Source organism: Sphaerulina musiva (genome assembly GCF_000320565.1).
Source record: "Sphaerulina musiva SO2202 unplaced genomic scaffold SEPMUscaffold_13, whole genome shotgun sequence".
Taxonomy (NCBI): domain Eukaryota; kingdom Fungi; phylum Ascomycota; class Dothideomycetes; order Mycosphaerellales; family Mycosphaerellaceae; genus Sphaerulina; species Sphaerulina musiva.
In genome coordinates this window covers 95,719-114,110 of record NW_016017395.1, presented here as the reverse complement: position 1 = coordinate 114,110, position 18,392 = coordinate 95,719, and the positions used below count along the sequence as shown (strand labels likewise).

The following is an 18,392-nucleotide window of genomic DNA, read 5'->3' as shown; positions in this document are numbered from 1 at the left end:
ACCTACCTAGAGAAGAAAAAAAAGTCCCAAAGAAGGTGGGACAAGACACGGTGGTGCAATACCACCTAGGTACCTACGATCTATCAATACCTAGCCACTGCCGGATGAGGAACCGACGAGAGACTTGCCCCGATGGGTATGCCGTGTTTGACAGATGCGGCAATATGTGCAAGGCTACTAGTGGCTGCTTTACGGATAGGGAGGTGTGCTGCTGGTGCATGACATCAAGGTCACCTGAACGGGAGCTCCAGCTGTTTCTATGTGATCACGCCGCACCTCGCTCTCATGCCATGGCCTACCTCTACTGCTTCACGCCCTTTGGATCGCACAGTTCGCACATGAACTCCCGGAAATCTCCCCTCGTAGCCTCCTCAATCGCGTCTTCCAGAGTCTGGCGATACTTGTCATAGTACTCGCGCTTAACCCGCAGCATATGTGCCTTATCCCAGTGCATCCGTACCAGTCTGGAGATCAGCAACTCATAACGAAGCTCATCATCACGATTCTTCTCGACGATGTCTTGTATCGCGTGTTGGAGGAGCAGGGCATCGCGAGCAGGTCTGTTGATGACGCCGTTTAAGATGTGTGCAATCACTTCGCCCTGTCGTAAGTTGTAGTCAGCGAGACAGGTCGATCGGAAGATGAACACAGACAGATGATAGAAGCAGAAGACTTACGACCAGATTATTGCTCTTCTTCAGCGCCGCGCGGGCAAAATTGTCCCCGAAAGTTCTCTCGTATACACGAAGCACTTCTCGTAAATGCGCGTCACTTCTCCGTACAATGATCTCGAGCATGGCAGTTTCGCCTCCTCGTTCGGCTGCGATCGATCGATACAAGGTGTCAACATCGCGGTGCAGATACTCCACCGGATAGACATCTTGTTCCTCCTGTCTTCTCTCTTCCAGAACCATCAGAATCGCCGTTCGGAACTTGTCCATTTTCAATTCTTTTTCCATGCACTTGACCAAGTCATCGGAGTAGCGTTTGTCCTTGAACTCGTCCTTGATCATGCGAATATCCGCATTGCTTCTTCCCGTGAGAGCCTCAATGAGAAGTTCTCGTCGGCTTCCGTGAGTCTGGTAAAAGAAGTTTGCCCAGTAGCCTTCGCTTTCGAACTTTCCCATTGCACATACGTATACGGCTTTGCCGAAGTTGCCGGTCAGCTTCATATTGATGTGTTTGCCCATGTTCACACCTTTGCCTTGCACTTTGACTTGCTTCTTATACTCCTTTCGTACTTCCATGACTTGGTCATGGGTCAAATGGGGCAGTACATCGCAGATCAGATCAGCATCAATCTTGCCCGTGCGGTGTGAAAGTGCAGAAGCAATCTTCTTCGCATCTTCCTCTGGGTCATACATAATGACACGTTTCTTGCCTTGCGAATCACGTTTGGCTAGATCGGCATCCAGGCGAGACGAACCCGATGTTCTCACAGGCAACGGTGATAATGGCGGGAGGTCTTCCACGTCCAAGTCATCATCAGGTCGCATTGCAAGGGGCATTGGTGAGATGGACTGATATGTGCCATGATATGCTTCTAGCATGGGACTTGGGGGAGGAAGACCTCCTCCACCACCAGCACCACCACCAAAGCCCAGAGATTGCATATCAGGTCTATTACCGCTGACTGAAAGACGCTCCATTCGCGACCCGAGTCCTTGTGGAGCTAATCCAATCGGTGGCTGGGTGGGAAGGTCAGAGGTCGAGAGACGATGATGGATGGTGCTGGAAGTCTTGCGGTCCACTTTCGCCCTGCCCGGTGTGATGTCCACCACTTGGGCGCCATGATCTCGGTTATAGGACTCATTTGAGTAGGTCCGTGGAAGCTGTTCATATGGGCGGACAGCAGGGGTCGGATTGTACCTCAAATTCGGCCTGGGTGGGTCTGGCGGCGTAGCAATGTAGGTGGGCTGTGTGGGCAGAACATTGGGCTTGGCGCTGTACTTTGCCTTCTCGGGAGGCTGACTGTACTGGTACTGCTGAGCGGGGGGTCTGGACTCTACGGGAGCAGTCGGGGTATATCGCTGAGCAGCACTCGAGGTGTAGGAAGCATGGCGAGAGAGTGGTTCCTGTTGTCTGCCGCGAAGAGCTGATGCTTTGGAAGATTCCGATCCGTAGGCTAGGTCGTCTTCATCACTTGCTCTTCTAGGAAAGCGTGGCATGTATGCACCCTGTGAGGGCACATATCCAGGACGTTGTTCGGGGGGGAAATCAGCGAAGCCGGCCATGGTGAGTCCCGCATCGTCCGCTGGATATGGTGTACTCTGATGTGGCGCATACGGAGCGGGGGCGGGAGCGGGAGCGGAGAGCGGAGGGGCATATTGAGAGGTGGAAGCAGTGGTGGGCAGGTAGCGGGAAGCAGCTGGAGTGGTCTGGTGGGGAGAGCGCACATCATACACCGGGTAGGCAGTGGATCCATTCATGTTGTTCACAGCAGCGGCAGCAGCAGCGGCAGGCACAGCAGACGCAGTGGGAAGAGGAAGATTCAGGTATGCATATTGACGAGGCACTTCTGGAGCCTCCGGGGCTCGTACGTTGCTTCGTGATCTGGATCTGTCCCGCCCCGACCTGGATGATGATCTTCCACGCCGGGAGCGGTCCGTGACGTGCAAAGTCGACATGCTGGGTGCGGGAGGAGCAGCGAGAAGTCCACCGAGTCACTTCACAGCAGGTTCGGGAATGGGAAGACGGATGGCGGTAGCGTAGAAAACAGCGGCAGAGTCAGACATGGCTCCGAGTGGATTCGGAGAGGGCTCGCAGTAGGAGGTAGATGTAGTGTTTTGAAGGAGGCAGTAGAAGTCGTCTGCTCCTCAGCCGCACGCTGCAACTCGAATTCAAGCTGCATCCCTATCGGCCAATGAAACGAGGCAAATTTGGCGTGGCTGGGTCCACCTAGGCGCCCGCCATGTTCTAGCATGTCGCTTGCAGTGGTGCCGGGACAGGACACGATGATGATGATGAGGGGCAGAAGGGGGGTGTTGAAGATATAGATGGGTGGTATGGGATGGTGTCCCGTGCCAAGTCAAGGCACCAGTCAGGTATCAGCCAGGCGACAATGTAGCTGGTACAGGTCGTGTTGTAAAGACTACCGCCAAGGCGCTAGTGTGGAGGAAGGTAGCCAACACATCGGTCTGAGAACTGCGCCGTCGGTTCTATAACTACCCATGTACTAGTACCTCTAGAGTCTACGTTACTCCGTGGAATATAAAATTTCAAAGACCATCACCACCAGTCAGGTAGGTAGTGGACGGTACATACTAACCTAACCATCCATCGACGTCCGGGTGCCGCCGACAGCGAAGAGCATGGCACCTACTCCAGGTATGTACTGTACCTACTGACCTGACTTGCGAATGCTTCCGTCATCAGCCTCTGCTACCACCTCTTCGACCCGCACCACTTGCACCGTCTTGAGCTTCGATTTACCCGTCGCCTTGCTTGACCAGCGCTTGAAGAAGGAGCTCAATCGACGACCATCTTCATTCGGCATTGTGGATAGCCCTGCCTCCATCAGCGACCCCAAGCCCATTGTGCAGAGCCCCACCACTTCCGCCAGCTGCTCCATCCCCATAGCCTGCACATCGTCGGGCAAATCGCCAGTGTGGGGATCGACGCAATCACGCAGAAGGTTCCTGATTTCAAAAAGGTGGCACACCCTTCGACACTGACACTGCTCGACTTTGTCGCCATTCTGTCCAGACTCGCGACCGCCGCTGCTAGTCTTCTCCCCATCCACCCACAATTTCGTGTCTTCACCTCGCAGAGAAGCAGCATTACGACCCTCTTCCATTCCCGGAGAAGCATCAGCGTCAGCTGCCTCTGTCTTGATAGCCACCACAGTAAGAGCATCATTCTCATCGCTAATGCTCCAAGTCCTCCCCTTAACCCAGGGCTCAGCTTCAACTTCGGCTCGAGTTTGGGGAGCACGTTGAATATGCCTCTTCCTTTCTGCCCCACCAATCTCTAACGAGGCGAGGGACTGTACCGTACTGCGAGGATCGCGCAATCCTTTTGCGAGGAGACACGTCAGAGAGGATAAGTCGAGCAATCCTTCAATGAGTTTTTCGAAATCCACAGCCCGAAGGGTTCGATAGGTGGAGATGCGAGCCATATCGACGCAGACAGAATGCGCGTAGTAGTTCAGGTGTCGGCGGTGGGCTTTGGGAAGGTCGGTGTAGGACACTGCGGTCTCTGCCGCGCTGCCGTTGCTATTGGTGCGGGTGAAAGGGTGCCTCATTGTGATGGCAATGACGATATTGTTGATGATGATTATAATGAGGAAACGACAATGGCGGCGATGATCTAATCCTTGCCTGTATGAATGTTGCTCCGGTGATGAAAACGTGCAAAATGGCAAGAGAGATGATGGTGGGAATTGCTTCATCGTGGTTAAGGGTGACTTATATATATTGGGGATTCCCGAAAAGCTTCCATTCTTTTCTCTTGAGATATGGGGACAGTTGTGTTGGTAGGGTCGGGTAACATAGGCGAGTAAGCAGGTAAGGTAAGTAGGTACCATGGAAAACCTATGGAGATTTCCCAACTTACCTTAAGGTCTGCGTTCCTTCATACCTAAGGTAGGTAGTGAATACAGTAATGCATCCCGCTGTTCCTGCTCGAGGACGAAGAGAGCAAATTCAGGAACAGACTTACTTCACTCCTGTACAGGCAGGTATATTAAAAAAAATGGATAGAGATGAGACATGAATCCATAAAGTCCTGTAGTGACCTGCCAGCGTTGGGGCTTTTTGATAAGGGATAGATACATAGCTAGGCGGAGGGGTAGGTAAGAATAATGTGCACGTGCTCTTTGAGTTATCCGCTTTGTTCACTTAGTAGGCAATGCTGAATCTGTTGGTGTCGTTCTTGTTGTTGCTGCTAATGTTATTGCTGATGCTAGGAGGTAGAGGGCATGCAGTAGGAGGTAGTAGTTCGACGAAGCCACACTAGCTACCTCCGAGACTCGGGACTCGCTCGGAACGCGGAAACAGGCGACTCTTCGGACAGCGGCTGTGCTCGGTCGGCATTATAGTCAGCTAAACACCGACGGACCGCCGGAGAGCTCCAAACACCAGCGCGTCAAGTCGTCCTTCTTTTCTCTTTTGGTTCAACAACAGTCGACAGCAACGTGAGTTTCATCCCATCCAACGCAATAGGGAAGACTTCCGCATGGGCTGACAGAGACAGAATACCGCGTCGCCATCACCCCTCGATCCGCCCTCACGCGACGCTCACATCATTCAGGAGGCCGCGCAAACACTTCATCTTCCACGTCTGTTGTTGTATCATCAGACACCTGCATCGGAGAGACATTTGCGACTGGCGTTGTGATCAAGCGTACGCTTTGTGTCGGGACAATCACAGGAACAGCGACTATTGTACTATTACTGCTTTCCAGCTTGCCATTGGAGCATTGAAATTGAAGGAGAAGTCAAAAGAGAGACGAAGGGAGGAGAAGAAGAGGAGGAGAAAACAAGAAGAAGAAGACGAAGAACCAAAAGAAGAAGAGGGGAAGAGGGGAAGAAGAAAGCGTTTAACTGTACGTATATCTGCATATCGATGGTGGAGCGCGGGAACGGGAAACCAGCAGCCAGGGCGCATATATCATGATCATCACCAAGACCACAAGACTGATTGTACAATAACCAGACTTACTTTGCCCGCGACGACGGACTTGTACATAACTCACTCGCTGCAAACAGGTGCATCATCTGATCATAAAGCTCATCTCTCGATTGACGATTGATCTCTGATCTGAGTGACAACACCTTGCTCTCGGCACTGTTGTGTCCCGCCATAACCATCCGTCGCAGTCTGCTTCCCCATACCGCGCATCCCCTGTGCCCATCATGTCGGGCGAGGACGATACCTTCGATCTCGACATTTACGGCGATGAAGAGAACCAACAGCAACAACAGCAGCAACAGCAGCAACAGGAAGAAAACCCAGAAGACCGCATAGACTTTGGCGATGACTCCTATGACCAGAATGGCAACGCCGACGATGCCCAGCCAGACGCCAATGCGGCCATAAAAGAAGATGCATCACCGAACCAAACAGCAGCAGCAGCAGCCGGTCAAAAGCGCAAAGCCCCGGACGACGGCTACGATGACCACCAAAACACAACCAATGCTACTGCTGCTGCTGCTGCGCCCTCGAACTCTGCCACTTCCTCTGTCCGGCCCACCTCCTCCGCAGCAACCGCACAAGTCGATCCTAACGCTACCCTCGCCCTCAAACTCTCTGAACTCCACTGGTGGACCACCGAAGAAGACCTCCGTTCCTTCTGCGCCACCGCAGGCGTAGAGTCCGAACTCGTCGACATTGCCTTTGGTGAACACAAAATCAACGGCAAATCTCGTGGAGAAGCCTATCTCGAATTCTCCTCTCGAGAGGCTTGCTCGGCCGTCAAGAAAGCGGTGGAAGCTCGCGACGAGCCCGTCAAACAAGAAGATGGCAAAGTGGCATTAGAGGGCAAGAGAAAGAACCAGTTCCAAGTCTGGTATGCAGATCAGAGATTGGGAAATCCTTTCAAAGGACGCGATTCCGGCCAGGCCACGAAGAAGGACGCTGGAGCGTACAACTCTGCACCCGTGCGAGGTGGTGGATACCAGGGCGCTCGAGGCGGAGGTTTCCAGCCTCGGGGTGGCTTCCAATCGAGAGGTGGTGGTGGTGGATTCCAATCCCGTGGCGGAGGCTATCAACAACAACAGAACCCTCAAGCCTTCGGCATGAATGGCGCTGGTGGCGGTGCTGCCGGCTTTGGCAACGCCTACGGAGCTGCCAACCCCATGATGGGAGGCATGATGGCCAATCCCATGATGGCCATGGGCATGGGCTTCCGAGGTGGTTTCGGCGGTGCTGGTATGATGGGTGGCGGTGGAGGAATGCGAGGCAACTTCAACGCTCGAGGCGGAGGTTACGGTGGCTTTCGAGGAGGATTCCAAGGCGGACAAGGTTTCCAACAGCAGCAACAGGGTGGATTCCAACAACAGCAGCAGCAGGGCTACGGAATGCAGACTGGAGGCGCGAATAAAAGGCCTAGACAGGAGTGAGGAGACTTCAAGTTTATACCTTGCCCTTGCTCCGTAGGTACATGTCGATGGCCGCGTATGACGACGACGACGACGACGAAGACGACGATGGAAAATAAAAAGGGGGGAATGGCGGGCTGGAAAGATCCTTCATGGCATATCCCAGCGAGAACTACCTACCTTCCCATCTACGTACTCAGCCACAGCGCCCTTCTTCTTTTCTCTGTAACATTACAGTATACGACACCACCCGTTTTTTCTCCAGTCGATTGATGGCCGTGATGTATATCGTGAATCTTGCCAAGCACTCACGCAAGTGAACAAACATTCATACAAGTAAACAAATAGGTAAGTCCCATCTTAACTACAACCAGCCGAGGTGAAGCAAGGTGAGATGAGAACGAGTGAGTTGAATCCCCCTCCCCATTTTTACCGCAAATTGAATTCCCAACTGAGATGAGGTAGGTGAGGAGAAAGATATTAGCTATTACTTACTCTCCTTGCGCTCTCCTTCTGCTCTGGACGATACGCAGGTGTTGAATAATCGATTGGGTGTCTGGTTAGTCAGTCAGTAAACCACCAGGTCAATCGATGAGTCAGTAGTAGGTATAGGGCAATAAGATGCTCGATCGATCGCGATGAATTGGTATTTATTGACAGAGTATGACACTCAAGTTTTCCTCAGCTGATTGCGCCTACTTTCACAAGAGAGATGGCAGGTGCATGCAGGTTCTCGTGAAGATATCTCACTTCGTTGTCGGATACACGATGGAAGGAAGGTGTTGTTTATGGTTGTTTTACTGTATAAGAAGGTACGTTTTGGTGAATCACTTGTTTGTTTAAAAGCATGTGAACGATGGACGACAAACTGATGTGACAAGCAGTTTATCTTCTTCGGTGGTATTTCAAGACGATCTTGATTTGAATCTCTACTCACTCGGACTACTACTTATTCTCCCATTTTTGGATATCTTGGGTGATTGATCACTGGACAGGACCTACCCTATTCGATATGAACAAGATATTCTATTTGGTGTTGCTCACCACGGCAACTTCACGGGGAAACATCATCTTCCACCGCGTCCAACCGAAATGTGAATATTCTCAGAACACTTCCTCTGAATGTCTGCGGGGACAAGTGTGTTTGGAGAATAACACGTTGAGTCACCCATCTAATCTTCCCCCTTTTCTTGGTTATCTATACTAACGATTTCACAGATGCATTGCTACAACTCACCCAGATGCCGCACCACTCCAAATGCTCGACAACGAGCCCACTCTAGGAGCACCATCTCCAACCTCATCTGCCCCACAATCGACCGGCCCCGTCACAACGGACGGATCATGCGGAGCGAACCACAATAATGCAATTTGCGGCAACTGGCATCTCGGCAGCTGCTGCTCCATGTATGGCTTCTGCGGCAACTCAACTTCTCACTGCGGTGAAGGTTGTCAATCTGGACCTTGCAGTCAATCTCCCACCATTCCCGTCCCCGAACCATCTCCTGCACCTCCCAATCCCCACCCGGGCTCGTTCAAGATCGTGGGAGACTCTGGTGTACCGGCAATGCATGCAGCGCTGATGCCGAATGGGCGTGTGGTATTTCTGGACAAGGTGGAGAATTATACTCGTCTCAAACTCGCGGATGGATATTTTGCGTATAGTTCCGAGTATGATCCTGCTACGAATGAGGTTGTGCCTCTTTCGTATAAAACCAATGCTTTTTGCGCAGGAGGCGCCTTCTTGGCGAATGGTACGTTGTTAGCTGTGGGCGGGAATGGAAATTTGAGTTGGTTGGACCCGACGGTTATGGATGGATGGCGAGGGATACGTTATTTGACACGCTCCGCATCGGACAACTCCTCGAACGGCGCGAATTGGGTGGAACCAGGACATCAACTCGATACCGCTCGATGGTATCCCAGTGTTCAGACTCTACCCGATGGAACCATCTTCGTCGCCTCGGGGAGTTTGAACGGTCTCGATCCGGCGCAGCATGCGAACAACAACCCAACATATGAAATTCTCGACCAGAATGGTATCACTCAAGGTCACTCCATCCCCATGGAAATTCTCGTCAAATCACAACCTTACTACATGTACCCCTTCATCCACCTCCTTCCCGATGGCAATTTATTTATCTTCGTCTCTAAATCCTCTGAGATTTTCAACTTCTCCTCTAACACCACCATTCAATCTCTCCCCGATTTACCAGGTGAATATCGCACTTATCCTAACACGGGAACTTCTGTCCTCCTCCCCCTCTCCTCTTCCAACAACTGGTCTGCGGAAATTCTCATCTGCGGCGGAGGCGCCTATCAAGATCTCACTTCGCCCACAGACGCCTCTTGCGGCCGCATCACTCCTCTCTCTTCCTCCTCCTCTTCTTCCAAAGACTCCAACAACAACAACAACAACAACAACAACAACAACAACAACAACAAAACCCCCACATGGGAACTCGACAGCCTTCCCCAAGGCCGCACCATGCTCGACAACATTCTCCTCCCCGACGGCACCATCCTCTTCCTCAACGGCGCACACGTCGGATCCCAAGGTTTCGGCCTCGCCGATGATCCTCTGCTGCAAGTTCTCATTTATGAACCTTCTGCCCCGTTTGGATCGCGTTGGACGACTGGGGCGAAGAGTACGATTCCGAGATTATATCATTCGATTGCCATGTTGTTGCTGGATGGGAGTGTACTTGTTGCGGGGAGTAATCCGAATGAAATGCCTGTTGTGGATGATGATCGTAGTAAGAGTGATAAGGGCAATTTTTTCCAGACGGAATTTCGGACGGAGAGATATTTTCCTTCGTATTTTTCTGGTTCTGATTCTTCTGATTCTTCGAGACCGGGAAATGTCCTGCTTTCAACTTTGGAATTATATTCCAATCACTCGGAATTTCAGATTTCTTTTCAACTCCCTCCTTCTACTACTGCAGCAGCAGCAGCATCAGTATCAGCTGCAGAAGAAGATGAGAACGAAAACGAAAACGAAAACAACACCAAACCTCCCGCACCAAAAATCCAAATCTCCCTCCATCACAACGGCTTCATCACACATTCCTTACACATGAACCAACGAATGGTATTTTTAGATTTCACAGACGTCTCATCATCATCTTCGCATGAAAAAACTACAAATAAAGAGCTGGACCACCCTACACATGAAAAAACTCAAAATCTGCAGCAGCAAAAAACTTTACGAGTCCGAATGCCTCCAACTCCAAATCTGGCTCCGCCGGGTCCATATGTGGTGTATGTGGTTGTGAATGGGGTTCCTGCTGTGGGGCAGATGGTGATGGTGAGGACTGGGACGGAGGCGGGAGAGGATGAGGATGAGGGAGAGGGAGGACAGAGGAAAAAGGGAGAGGCGGGAAAGAGGTTGTTTGGAAAGGAGAGGAGGAGTAAGGTGAGAGTTTGGGGGGTTGCGGGTTTGGTGGGTTTGGTGGGGAGGTGGTTGTAGGTTTTGTCTTGGGGATTGTAGATGTATTGTATTGTATTGTAGTGATGATGTTGGGGGTGGGGGGGGGTTCTTTACCTGTTTCTTTCTTTTTTTTTCTTTGATTTGGGAGTCCAAGGGGGTCCTTGGAAAAAGTACCTGTATCTGAAGTAGGTGCTGTAATTTTATAGCGAATATCAAGAGTCGTCGAGGTTTTTGATATATTTTCTTACCTTACCGATCTGTGGTTATCGTCGATTGAAAAGAATTCTGATTATCATCGATCGTGGGTGGCGCGAGATCTTTTTCTGGTCAAGATTAGAGCGTACTGAACTATTGATTGATTGATCGATCGATTGATTGATTGATTAGGGCTTATGGAGTTCTCAGTGAGGAGAGGAGGAGAATGCAGTTCTCTTTTTGAGCGGAAAACGAGAGTCACGCATGCACCCCGAGAACATCTCCCTTCAATTCATGAATCCATACATAAAATTCACCTCCTCCTAATCCTATTCGGCAAAGCCGCCGTCGTAACCACACACCCCAAAGTAATCCCTCCGGCCAAATACAAAAACCTCCGAATCGTATCCGGATTCTTCAACCCTTCCTCTCCATCCTGCATCTTCTCCGCAATCAACGGCGCCAAAATCGAAAACAGTCTTCCCCACGTCGTCGCAAGTCCCACCGCCGTGCCTCGAATTTCCGCCGGAAACACTTCAGGAGTCCAGCCGTACAAGACAGCATTAAACATGCTTTGGAAAAAATGCTCGAGAGCGTTCAGACCAATGTTGGAGGCTTGGGAATTTACGCTGCTGAAGGCCAGAATGGAACATCCCATGAACCCCGAGGAGAGCGTCATGGTCCATTTGCGACCGAATTTGGGAACGCGAACGAGTATGGCTCCGATGGTGACTCCGAGGATTCCGGGGCTGTAAATGGCAATGTAGTTGCGATAGGTCTGGCGCAGAGAGAGAGCGATTTGGGCGTTTTTGATGGCGATGATTTTGGGGAGATAGTACCCTGCGAGGGTGAAACCGAAAAAGTCGAAAATGTAGGTTAGCCAGACGAGGATGGTGATGCGGGTCATTTGTGGCCCGTGGAAGAGTTGCTTGTATTTGGAAATTTTGGTGCGCATTTTACTCTTCCAGTAGCGCTTGTCGGTGAATTCCACTCGGCCTGTCAGTCCTGATGCTCCATCACTGTCCATGTCGGCGCGCTCCAAGTCTCGTAGTCGGAGTTTGCAGTCTGTGCGGTTGGACTTTGCAATGGCTTCCAGTACGCTAATGGCTTCCTCGTCTCTACCGTGACTGAGCAAGAATTTGGGCGATTCATGAATGGTAAAGACGACGAATCGGAGCAGAAATACAACCACGTTGATGGCGCTCAGGGTGTAAATGACATATCTCCAGCCCATATTCTGTGCGGAGCTACAGCATTCTTCTGTCCCTGCAGGCACCCGATTGCACGACGGTAGAGCATTTTCTTCGCTGAAGTTGGGTCTGCACGAGTACGACGGCACAAACGCATAGGCTATGGCACAGGTGCCCACGACGCCAATGGGCTGAAATATGGACAAGAGCGAGAGCAGAAAGCGACGATTCGACGGCAAAAATTCCAGACAAATGGTCGTATCGACGGGAATATTGCCGCCGATTCCAAAGCCCATAAACACCACAATCGCCAGAAATTGTCCATAGGTATGCACAGTTCCCAGGGCAATACCGAATGCACCAGAGATGAAGCACGTGAGATTAAACACCCAACGTCTCCCGATGATATCTCCTAGTATTCCCCACACCAACGCTCCCGCCGTCAGACCCACGGAGAAGGCGATGGATATGTTTCCGGACTCGCCCTCGGAAAAGCCAAGCTCTTGCTGGAGAGGACCGAGGACCAGACCGAAGGCTTGCGCCCAGAGTAGATCCAGTAAGTAGCCCAGTCCACATAACCACCAGACGAACCACTGATAGGTGCCCATTCCATGGCTGTCGATTTCGGCATCTACCATGCGGTACTTCATCTCCATGGGACTCAACGGGATGCCATCGGAGTCGTAGCCGGGCAGTTCGGCGACGGGTCGATTTTGTATGTCCTGCGACGACGACGTTCGTTCTCTCGTCAGCCCGCTGCTGCTGCTGCTGCTGCTGCTGCTCTCTCCCTCCCGAGACTCTCTTCTGCTCTGCTCGAGACTCCGCTCTTTGGCCAGCAACGGCACACTGGAGTCTTGACGATGTGCCGTAGCCGCCATGGCTCCCACCCCGCCCCACGCAGGTATACACTCGACCACAGCAGCAGGAGGAGGAGAAGAAGAAGAAGAAGAAGAAGAAGAAGAAGAAGAAGAAGAAGAAGAAGAGTGTCACAAAAATTCCCCGTACGCTCTCTTCAGGGTCAGGGTCAGGTCAGGGTCAGGGTCAGGGTCAGGAATCGGGTTGTTTTTTTTTTCTTGTCGTCACTCGAACCAACTTCCTCTCACAGTTACACCCGACGCGACCTGTTGGAAAAGTGGGAGAAGTAAGGTAGACTCGACTAATTTAGCGCGCCATGAGCTCATCATAGATTGGCTTTTCCACGTGTCACTGCAGATAAACATGTTTGCCTATCACATGTGCCCTATTCTCGAAGCGTCCCCGAGAGTGAAAGAACTCTTCTAAACTTGTTCTATTCTAACCGTAAGACATAGAGAAGTTGGAAGACTTAGGACGCCTGTCATTTTAGTGTGATGTATAGTTGATAATTAATGGTTCATAACAAGGGTTCGATGTTGCCGGCAACCGGTGCAAAGAAAGTGTGGAGCGGTTAAACATCGCTACGACGACCCAACGAGATCTTGGCATGTGAAAGAGGTCTGTGCTTGTGCTCGTGGGAGGAGGAGGGAGGAGGAGGAGGAGTAGGAGGAGAATTATATTTAAATTTTTATTGAAATTCATCGACCAAGGGACAAGGTGACATTTCGAGAGAAGAATCTTTTGTTAATACAGATAATACAATAGGCTCCTGACTTGTCCCATTCGCTCATGGCCTCACCAAGACTCCACGATACCGCATACGACCACTTTCAAGCTTCTCAAAGGCCTCGGAAATTCCCTCTGGCGTCATATCAAACACTTCCGTCCATGGTTCAATCAGCCTTCTGTCCACAAACTCGAGCATTTTGATATGATTCTCCCGCGATGCTTCCGTCGATGCAATCAGTCGATGTCCGGGCAAGACAAAGTCCATGTACGGAATCTCAATCGAGTCCGGCTGAATAGTCATGAGCACAATCGTCGCTCTCCTCGCAAGCAGCGGCAGCAGAGTCCGCAAGTCGGGCACCACATTGGATGTGATGAGAAGGACATTAATATTCGCAGGTGCAGGATCATCTTCAGGTTCATTCTCCACCCTTTGAGACAAGCCAATGTCTTGTAGTTCGCGAAATTCATCTGCCCCCAGCTCAAAAGCATCTGCCATCTTGTCGCTGTTACTCGATAGCGCAGTCACGCCGCATCCCATAGCCGATGCGAATAGAATCGCACAATGGCCCAGTCCTCCAATCCCGACTACACCCACACGATCATTCGACGTGGTGCCTGCTGCATCGAGAGCCTCATATACCGAAGCTCCAGCACACATCAACGGCGCAGCGTCCACAGACGCGATGCCTCGTGGAATGGGATATGCAAACGCCGCATCGAGAATTCTGTAATCGCTGAATGCGCCCTGATCCAGATCCGAAAAAGCAAATCCTCGAGCTGCGCTGCAATATTGTCGATATCCAGTGACACAGGTTGAACAGTGGCCGCACGAACTATGTAGCCATCCCCACCCGACTCGATCGCCGGGTTGCAGATGCCGGACTGCGGAACCCGTCTTGGCGACGAGGCCGATGCCTTCGTGACCTAAGCCGCATTGCTTGTCTTTGGCGTGCACGTCGGTGAAGCAGATTCCGGAATGCGTCGTTTTGACGAGAATGTCATTGTGGCCCAGGCTCTTGATGACACTCTTCTCCGTGAAGGTCTGGGTGGAGGGGTCGAAGCAGAATGTGGTCAGTTTGTGTTCGGTGGGATCCATGGCTGTGCAGGACCGAGAGTCACAATGTGTTCTTTGGAAGATCAGATTTTGAGACACGGGCTGCCACGGATGCGTTGACAGATATACGGGAATAATAGCATCATGATGTGGAGTACTAAAGAAAAGGGTATACCGTCTCTCCTATTATTGCCCTGTCGGCCGGCCATGTTGGTTCACGAGGGATTGATAGGGGCGTGAATGATTCCATTGGAGATATCGGGCGCTGGGCTGGGATTGAAGATGAGACCCCGCCTTGGCACTATTAACAAGCTTTCACTTCAGCACGCCTCCTTTCAGCCGAACTCCATCAACGAAAAAAGAAAAACAGAAAAACAGATGGGGGAATCTGAGATGAAGCATCGTGAAATCTCAGATGCCATCGGACCGATGTCTACCTCCTCTACCTCACTCTAGTCACACGTGGGCATAATTGCGGCCAGGCGGCTCGAGTTTATTTGGCACATTTCGTCATGGCGAAAAGCATCTTCTTCCTCTCTTCCAGGTTGTTATACCCGATTTCTCTCTCTTATACTCATTCTCTGTGATATTCGATCTACACCACCACCACTCTGCTTACTTTATCTACCTAGTCCAGCAGTCTCGCCACCTCTCAAGAGAATCACCGTTTCGAAACAACTACAGACAGAAGAAATCCGCGTGAAAAGATAAAGCCAATCCTAAAGATACATGTACCTGACCTACTAGAGAAAGGATCGCTCATATCAGCCGTGTAACAACCGCTTTGAGTACTTCCACCACGAATGAGATCGCAGAAGCGTCAGCTGTATGTATTATTAACTACATGTATACATGGCAAAGCTCACTGCTGCTGCTGCTGCTGCTGCTGCCCGCCGCCGCCGACGTAGAATTTTTCTCTAACCGAAAGGCGGTAAACGCGTTAAACATCACGCGACGTGCTCTGTAACTACCTGACTTTCCTTTCACTTGTGTAAATTTCATCTTCTCCCCAGAGCGCTCATCATCATATATGTCTTATTCTTCTTTTCCAGCGGCGGCGGCTCGTGGGATTTGAAAACTACCTAGGACCTCCTCCTACTACCTCCTACACACCTCATCTTTTTGTCCGCGCTTGTTTTTTTCCGCTCATCGCCCGGCACCCTGTTGTGATGGCTGCTGGACTTCTCTCGCATAAAGGTCTCTTGGGAGACAAACTTACAGGACGATGGCTACAGATTGGTGTGTGTGTGACTGGTTCGAGCGGATTCTTGTTGTTGGGATATGATCGTAAGTTCTGCTGCTGCTGCTGCTGGAAGAATATGAATATAGGTACACGGCAGTATATGATTCTTGCAGAGTACTGACGGCTATTTGTAGAAGGTGTTATGGCTGGAATCATCACCGAGCCCAACTTTCTCACATATTTCCCTCAAGTCAGTTTTTTCCCATATCGCTTACTGCAGCAGCAGCAGCCGCATCCATATCATCTTCCTCTCCTCTGACAACGCCCTTCGCAGATGGAACCCACGAACAAATCCGGCGCGATCCAAGCCCTCGTAGTAGCAATCTACGAAATCGGATGTCTCATGGGCGCAATAGGCATCATCATGTATGGTGATACACTAGGAAGGAGAAGAAGTATTTTGACGGGAGCACTCATTATGTGTGTGGGAGCGGTAATTCAAACCACCAGCTTTGGTTTGGCTCAACTTATTGTTGGGAGAATTGTGACGGGCATTGGGTGAGGATGAGCAATATCAAATTCTAGCACGAAGACTACTCTGGGGGACGTTTACTAATTTGTGTATAGGAATGGAATGAGTTAAGTCTCCTGGGGGCAAAACACTCCTGACCTATGTTTATTATGAATATGATTTGTGAGGAGAAAGGGGATCGATGCTAACGAAGGCGTAGATACTTCTACTATCCCCGTCTATCAAAGCGAAATCGCACCTGCGAAAATCAGAGGCTTTCTGGTCCTCTTCGAAGGCGCATTAATCACTCTAGGCGTCATGATTTCCTACTGGCTCAACTACGGTACGTCCGTCGTTCTTTCCTTTCTTTTGCACCAAGTACCTCAGACAGTAAGGTCACCTAGACCCCGATCCTCTCGCTAATCAGACCCATAACTCCTCCTTCCACCACCAAAAAAGGCTTCTGGTTCGTAACTCAACACGGCTCATTCCAATGGCGCTTCCCCATCGCTTTCCAAATTTTCTTCGCAGTCCTCCTAATCATCGGCATACTCCTCTTTCCCGAGAGTCCTCGCTGGCTATTAAAACACGGCAAAACCGAAGAAGCAGCGGAAATTATGGGTCGATTGGAAAATTCTTCTGCTGATTCTAAGCAAGTACGGCACGATATTCGAGAAATTCAAAAAATTAATGAAATGACCGAGGGGAAATTGACGTGGAAAGAGTTTTTTTCGAATGGGAGGGAGATGAATGGGTGGAGGGCTATGGCTGCTTTTCTTAGTCAGGCTTTTCAGCAGATTGGTGGGATTAATTTGGTAGGTTGTTTTTGCACCTTTTCTTCCTCCCTCAAGTGTGTGCTCTTGTATGCATGGCGAGCTAATGTGGAGGTTGATAGGTCACGTACTACGCTACTACCGTCTTTGAGGATTCTTTGAACTTTGATCCTGCACTGTCGCGGTTCATGACTGCTTGGCTGGGGACAGAATACTTTCTGGCTGCAGTGGTGGCACTGTTTGTTGTCGACAAACTCGGGCGACGCAATTTGATGATGTTTGGCGCAGGTGAGTCTTGTTGTTGTTGTTGTTTTGGTGGTACGTTCCAGTAAAGGACTGCACAATGGGCTAACTATCATATTTGGCAGGTGGCATGGCCCTCAGTCTGTTGATTATCGGAGCTACGCTCTCAACAGGAAAAATGAGCGGAGCATATGCAGCGACAGTTTTCATCTTTGTCTATGACAGTTTCTTCGCCCTGGGTTGGCTGGGTATCACTTGGGTAAGTTTCTATACCTACCCTTTGTTCACTCGTCGTTTCCAGAGAGCGCACGATTTCTAATCTACCTCTTACACGTCCCACAGCTCTACCCAGCCGAAGTCACACCCATGCGAATTCGCACACAAGCAGCCGGTTTGGCAACATGCTCCAATTGGATTTTCAACTACGCCGTAGTCCAACTGGCGCCCATCATGATTAACCGCATCGCCTGGAAAACGTACTTTGTCTTCTTTTGCTTCAATATTGCATTTATCCCTTGCATATATTTCTTGTTCCCCGAAACAAATGGACATAAACTGGAGACGTTGGATGCTATTTTCAATGAAGCGTATGAGAAGAATGAGAATCCCGTGTTTACGGAGAAGAGGTGGAGGAAATCTGGCGCGCAAGTGAGCGAGGAGAGTAGTGCTGAAGATGGGCAGAGTGAGAGTAAAGTTACGGCGGGGAGTGGGCAGGATACGTTTAGGATTGATGATGTTGATGATGTTGATGATGAGAGTGAGAAGAGATGAGGTTGTGATACTACCTATCTTTGTTTTGATTATGTACTGAATTGAGGATTTATGAATTCATATCACTTGGGAGTAAGAAGAGATGAGGTTGGAACACTACCTATCTTTCTTTTGATTATGTACTGAATTGAGGATTCATAAACTCATATCACTTGAGAGTTCATTTTGCCCCGTGAATCCTTTGCCTTGAATTCTCGTTTCGCAAGCCCGCCTTGAGTGTCGCGGTTATGAGATTCATAATGAATAGCTCATGTCAACCGGCCCTTGATTCTTTGAGGATGGAGCTTTCAAGGTCTGTGACTGGAGAATGAGGTATATGACATACGGTAACGCATTCAGGACAAGCAGGCATCAGAAGGCTCACTCATTGTGATTAATCAGAAAGTCTGTAGGCGGCGACTCTGAAGGGAAAAAGGTA

At 50.4% G+C, this 18,392-nt stretch overlaps 7 protein-coding genes across 7 annotated transcripts; 3 read left to right on the top strand and 4 right to left on the bottom strand.

Moving 5' to 3' along the window:
• Positions 1 to 129: 129 nt before the first annotated feature.
• Positions 130 to 2,744, bottom strand: SEPMUDRAFT_152283 (Annexin). Its single transcript, XM_016907350.1, has 2 exons — positions 678 to 2,744; positions 130 to 601 (listed from the first exon to the last, which is right to left on the bottom strand). The coding sequence occupies exons 1-2, from the start codon at positions 2,625 to 2,627 to the stop codon at positions 302 to 304; spliced, it is 2,250 nt and encodes a 749-aa protein (XP_016756071.1). The 5' UTR covers positions 2,628 to 2,744; the 3' UTR covers positions 130 to 301.
• Positions 2,745 to 3,340: 596 nt separating this feature from the next.
• On the bottom strand, positions 3,341 to 4,243 carry SEPMUDRAFT_121463 (uncharacterized protein; the record flags this gene model as incomplete). The annotated part of the gene is made up of 1 exon (XM_016901688.1): positions 3,341 to 4,243. One exon carries the CDS (start codon positions 4,241 to 4,243, stop codon positions 3,341 to 3,343), a length of 903 nt encoding a protein of 300 aa, XP_016756070.1.
• Positions 4,244 to 5,122: 879 nt separating this feature from the next.
• SEPMUDRAFT_152282 (uncharacterized protein) lies at positions 5,123 to 7,282 on the top strand. Its single transcript, XM_016907349.1, has 2 exons — positions 5,123 to 5,545; positions 5,656 to 7,282. The coding sequence occupies exon 2, from the start codon at positions 5,856 to 5,858 to the stop codon at positions 7,059 to 7,061; it is 1,206 nt and encodes a 401-aa protein (XP_016756069.1). The 5' UTR covers positions 5,123 to 5,545; positions 5,656 to 5,855; the 3' UTR covers positions 7,062 to 7,282.
• Positions 7,283 to 8,298: 1,016 nt separating this feature from the next.
• SEPMUDRAFT_54605 (carbohydrate-binding module family 18 protein) lies at positions 8,299 to 10,509 on the top strand (the record flags this gene model as incomplete). The annotated part of the gene is made up of 2 exons (XM_016909309.1): positions 8,299 to 10,131; positions 10,195 to 10,509. The coding sequence occupies 2 exons, from the start codon at positions 8,299 to 8,301 to the stop codon at positions 10,507 to 10,509; spliced, it is 2,148 nt and encodes a 715-aa protein (XP_016756068.1).
• Positions 10,510 to 10,841: 332 nt separating this feature from the next.
• On the bottom strand, positions 10,842 to 12,868 carry SEPMUDRAFT_152281 (MFS general substrate transporter). Its single transcript, XM_016907348.1, has one exon. It carries the CDS (start codon positions 12,731 to 12,733, stop codon positions 10,979 to 10,981), a length of 1,755 nt encoding a protein of 584 aa, XP_016756067.1. The 5' UTR covers positions 12,734 to 12,868; the 3' UTR covers positions 10,842 to 10,978.
• Positions 12,869 to 13,497: 629 nt separating this feature from the next.
• SEPMUDRAFT_159516 (NADP-dependent alcohol dehydrogenase) lies at positions 13,498 to 14,535 on the bottom strand (the record flags this gene model as incomplete). Its single annotated transcript, XM_016907853.1, has 1 exon — positions 13,498 to 14,535. One exon carries the CDS (start codon positions 14,533 to 14,535, stop codon positions 13,498 to 13,500), a length of 1,038 nt encoding a protein of 345 aa, XP_016756066.1.
• Positions 14,536 to 15,635: 1,100 nt separating this feature from the next.
• Positions 15,636 to 17,974, top strand: SEPMUDRAFT_94547 (general substrate transporter; the record flags this gene model as incomplete). The annotated part of the gene is made up of 9 exons (XM_016910640.2): positions 15,636 to 15,780; positions 15,871 to 15,926; positions 16,011 to 16,234; positions 16,304 to 16,314; positions 16,408 to 16,530; positions 16,647 to 17,002; positions 17,083 to 17,248; positions 17,329 to 17,462; positions 17,546 to 17,974. Exons 1-9 carry the CDS (start codon positions 15,663 to 15,665, stop codon positions 17,972 to 17,974), a joined length of 1,617 nt encoding a protein of 538 aa, XP_016756065.1. The 5' UTR covers positions 15,636 to 15,662.
• Between the last annotated feature and the right edge of the window lie 418 nt (positions 17,975 to 18,392).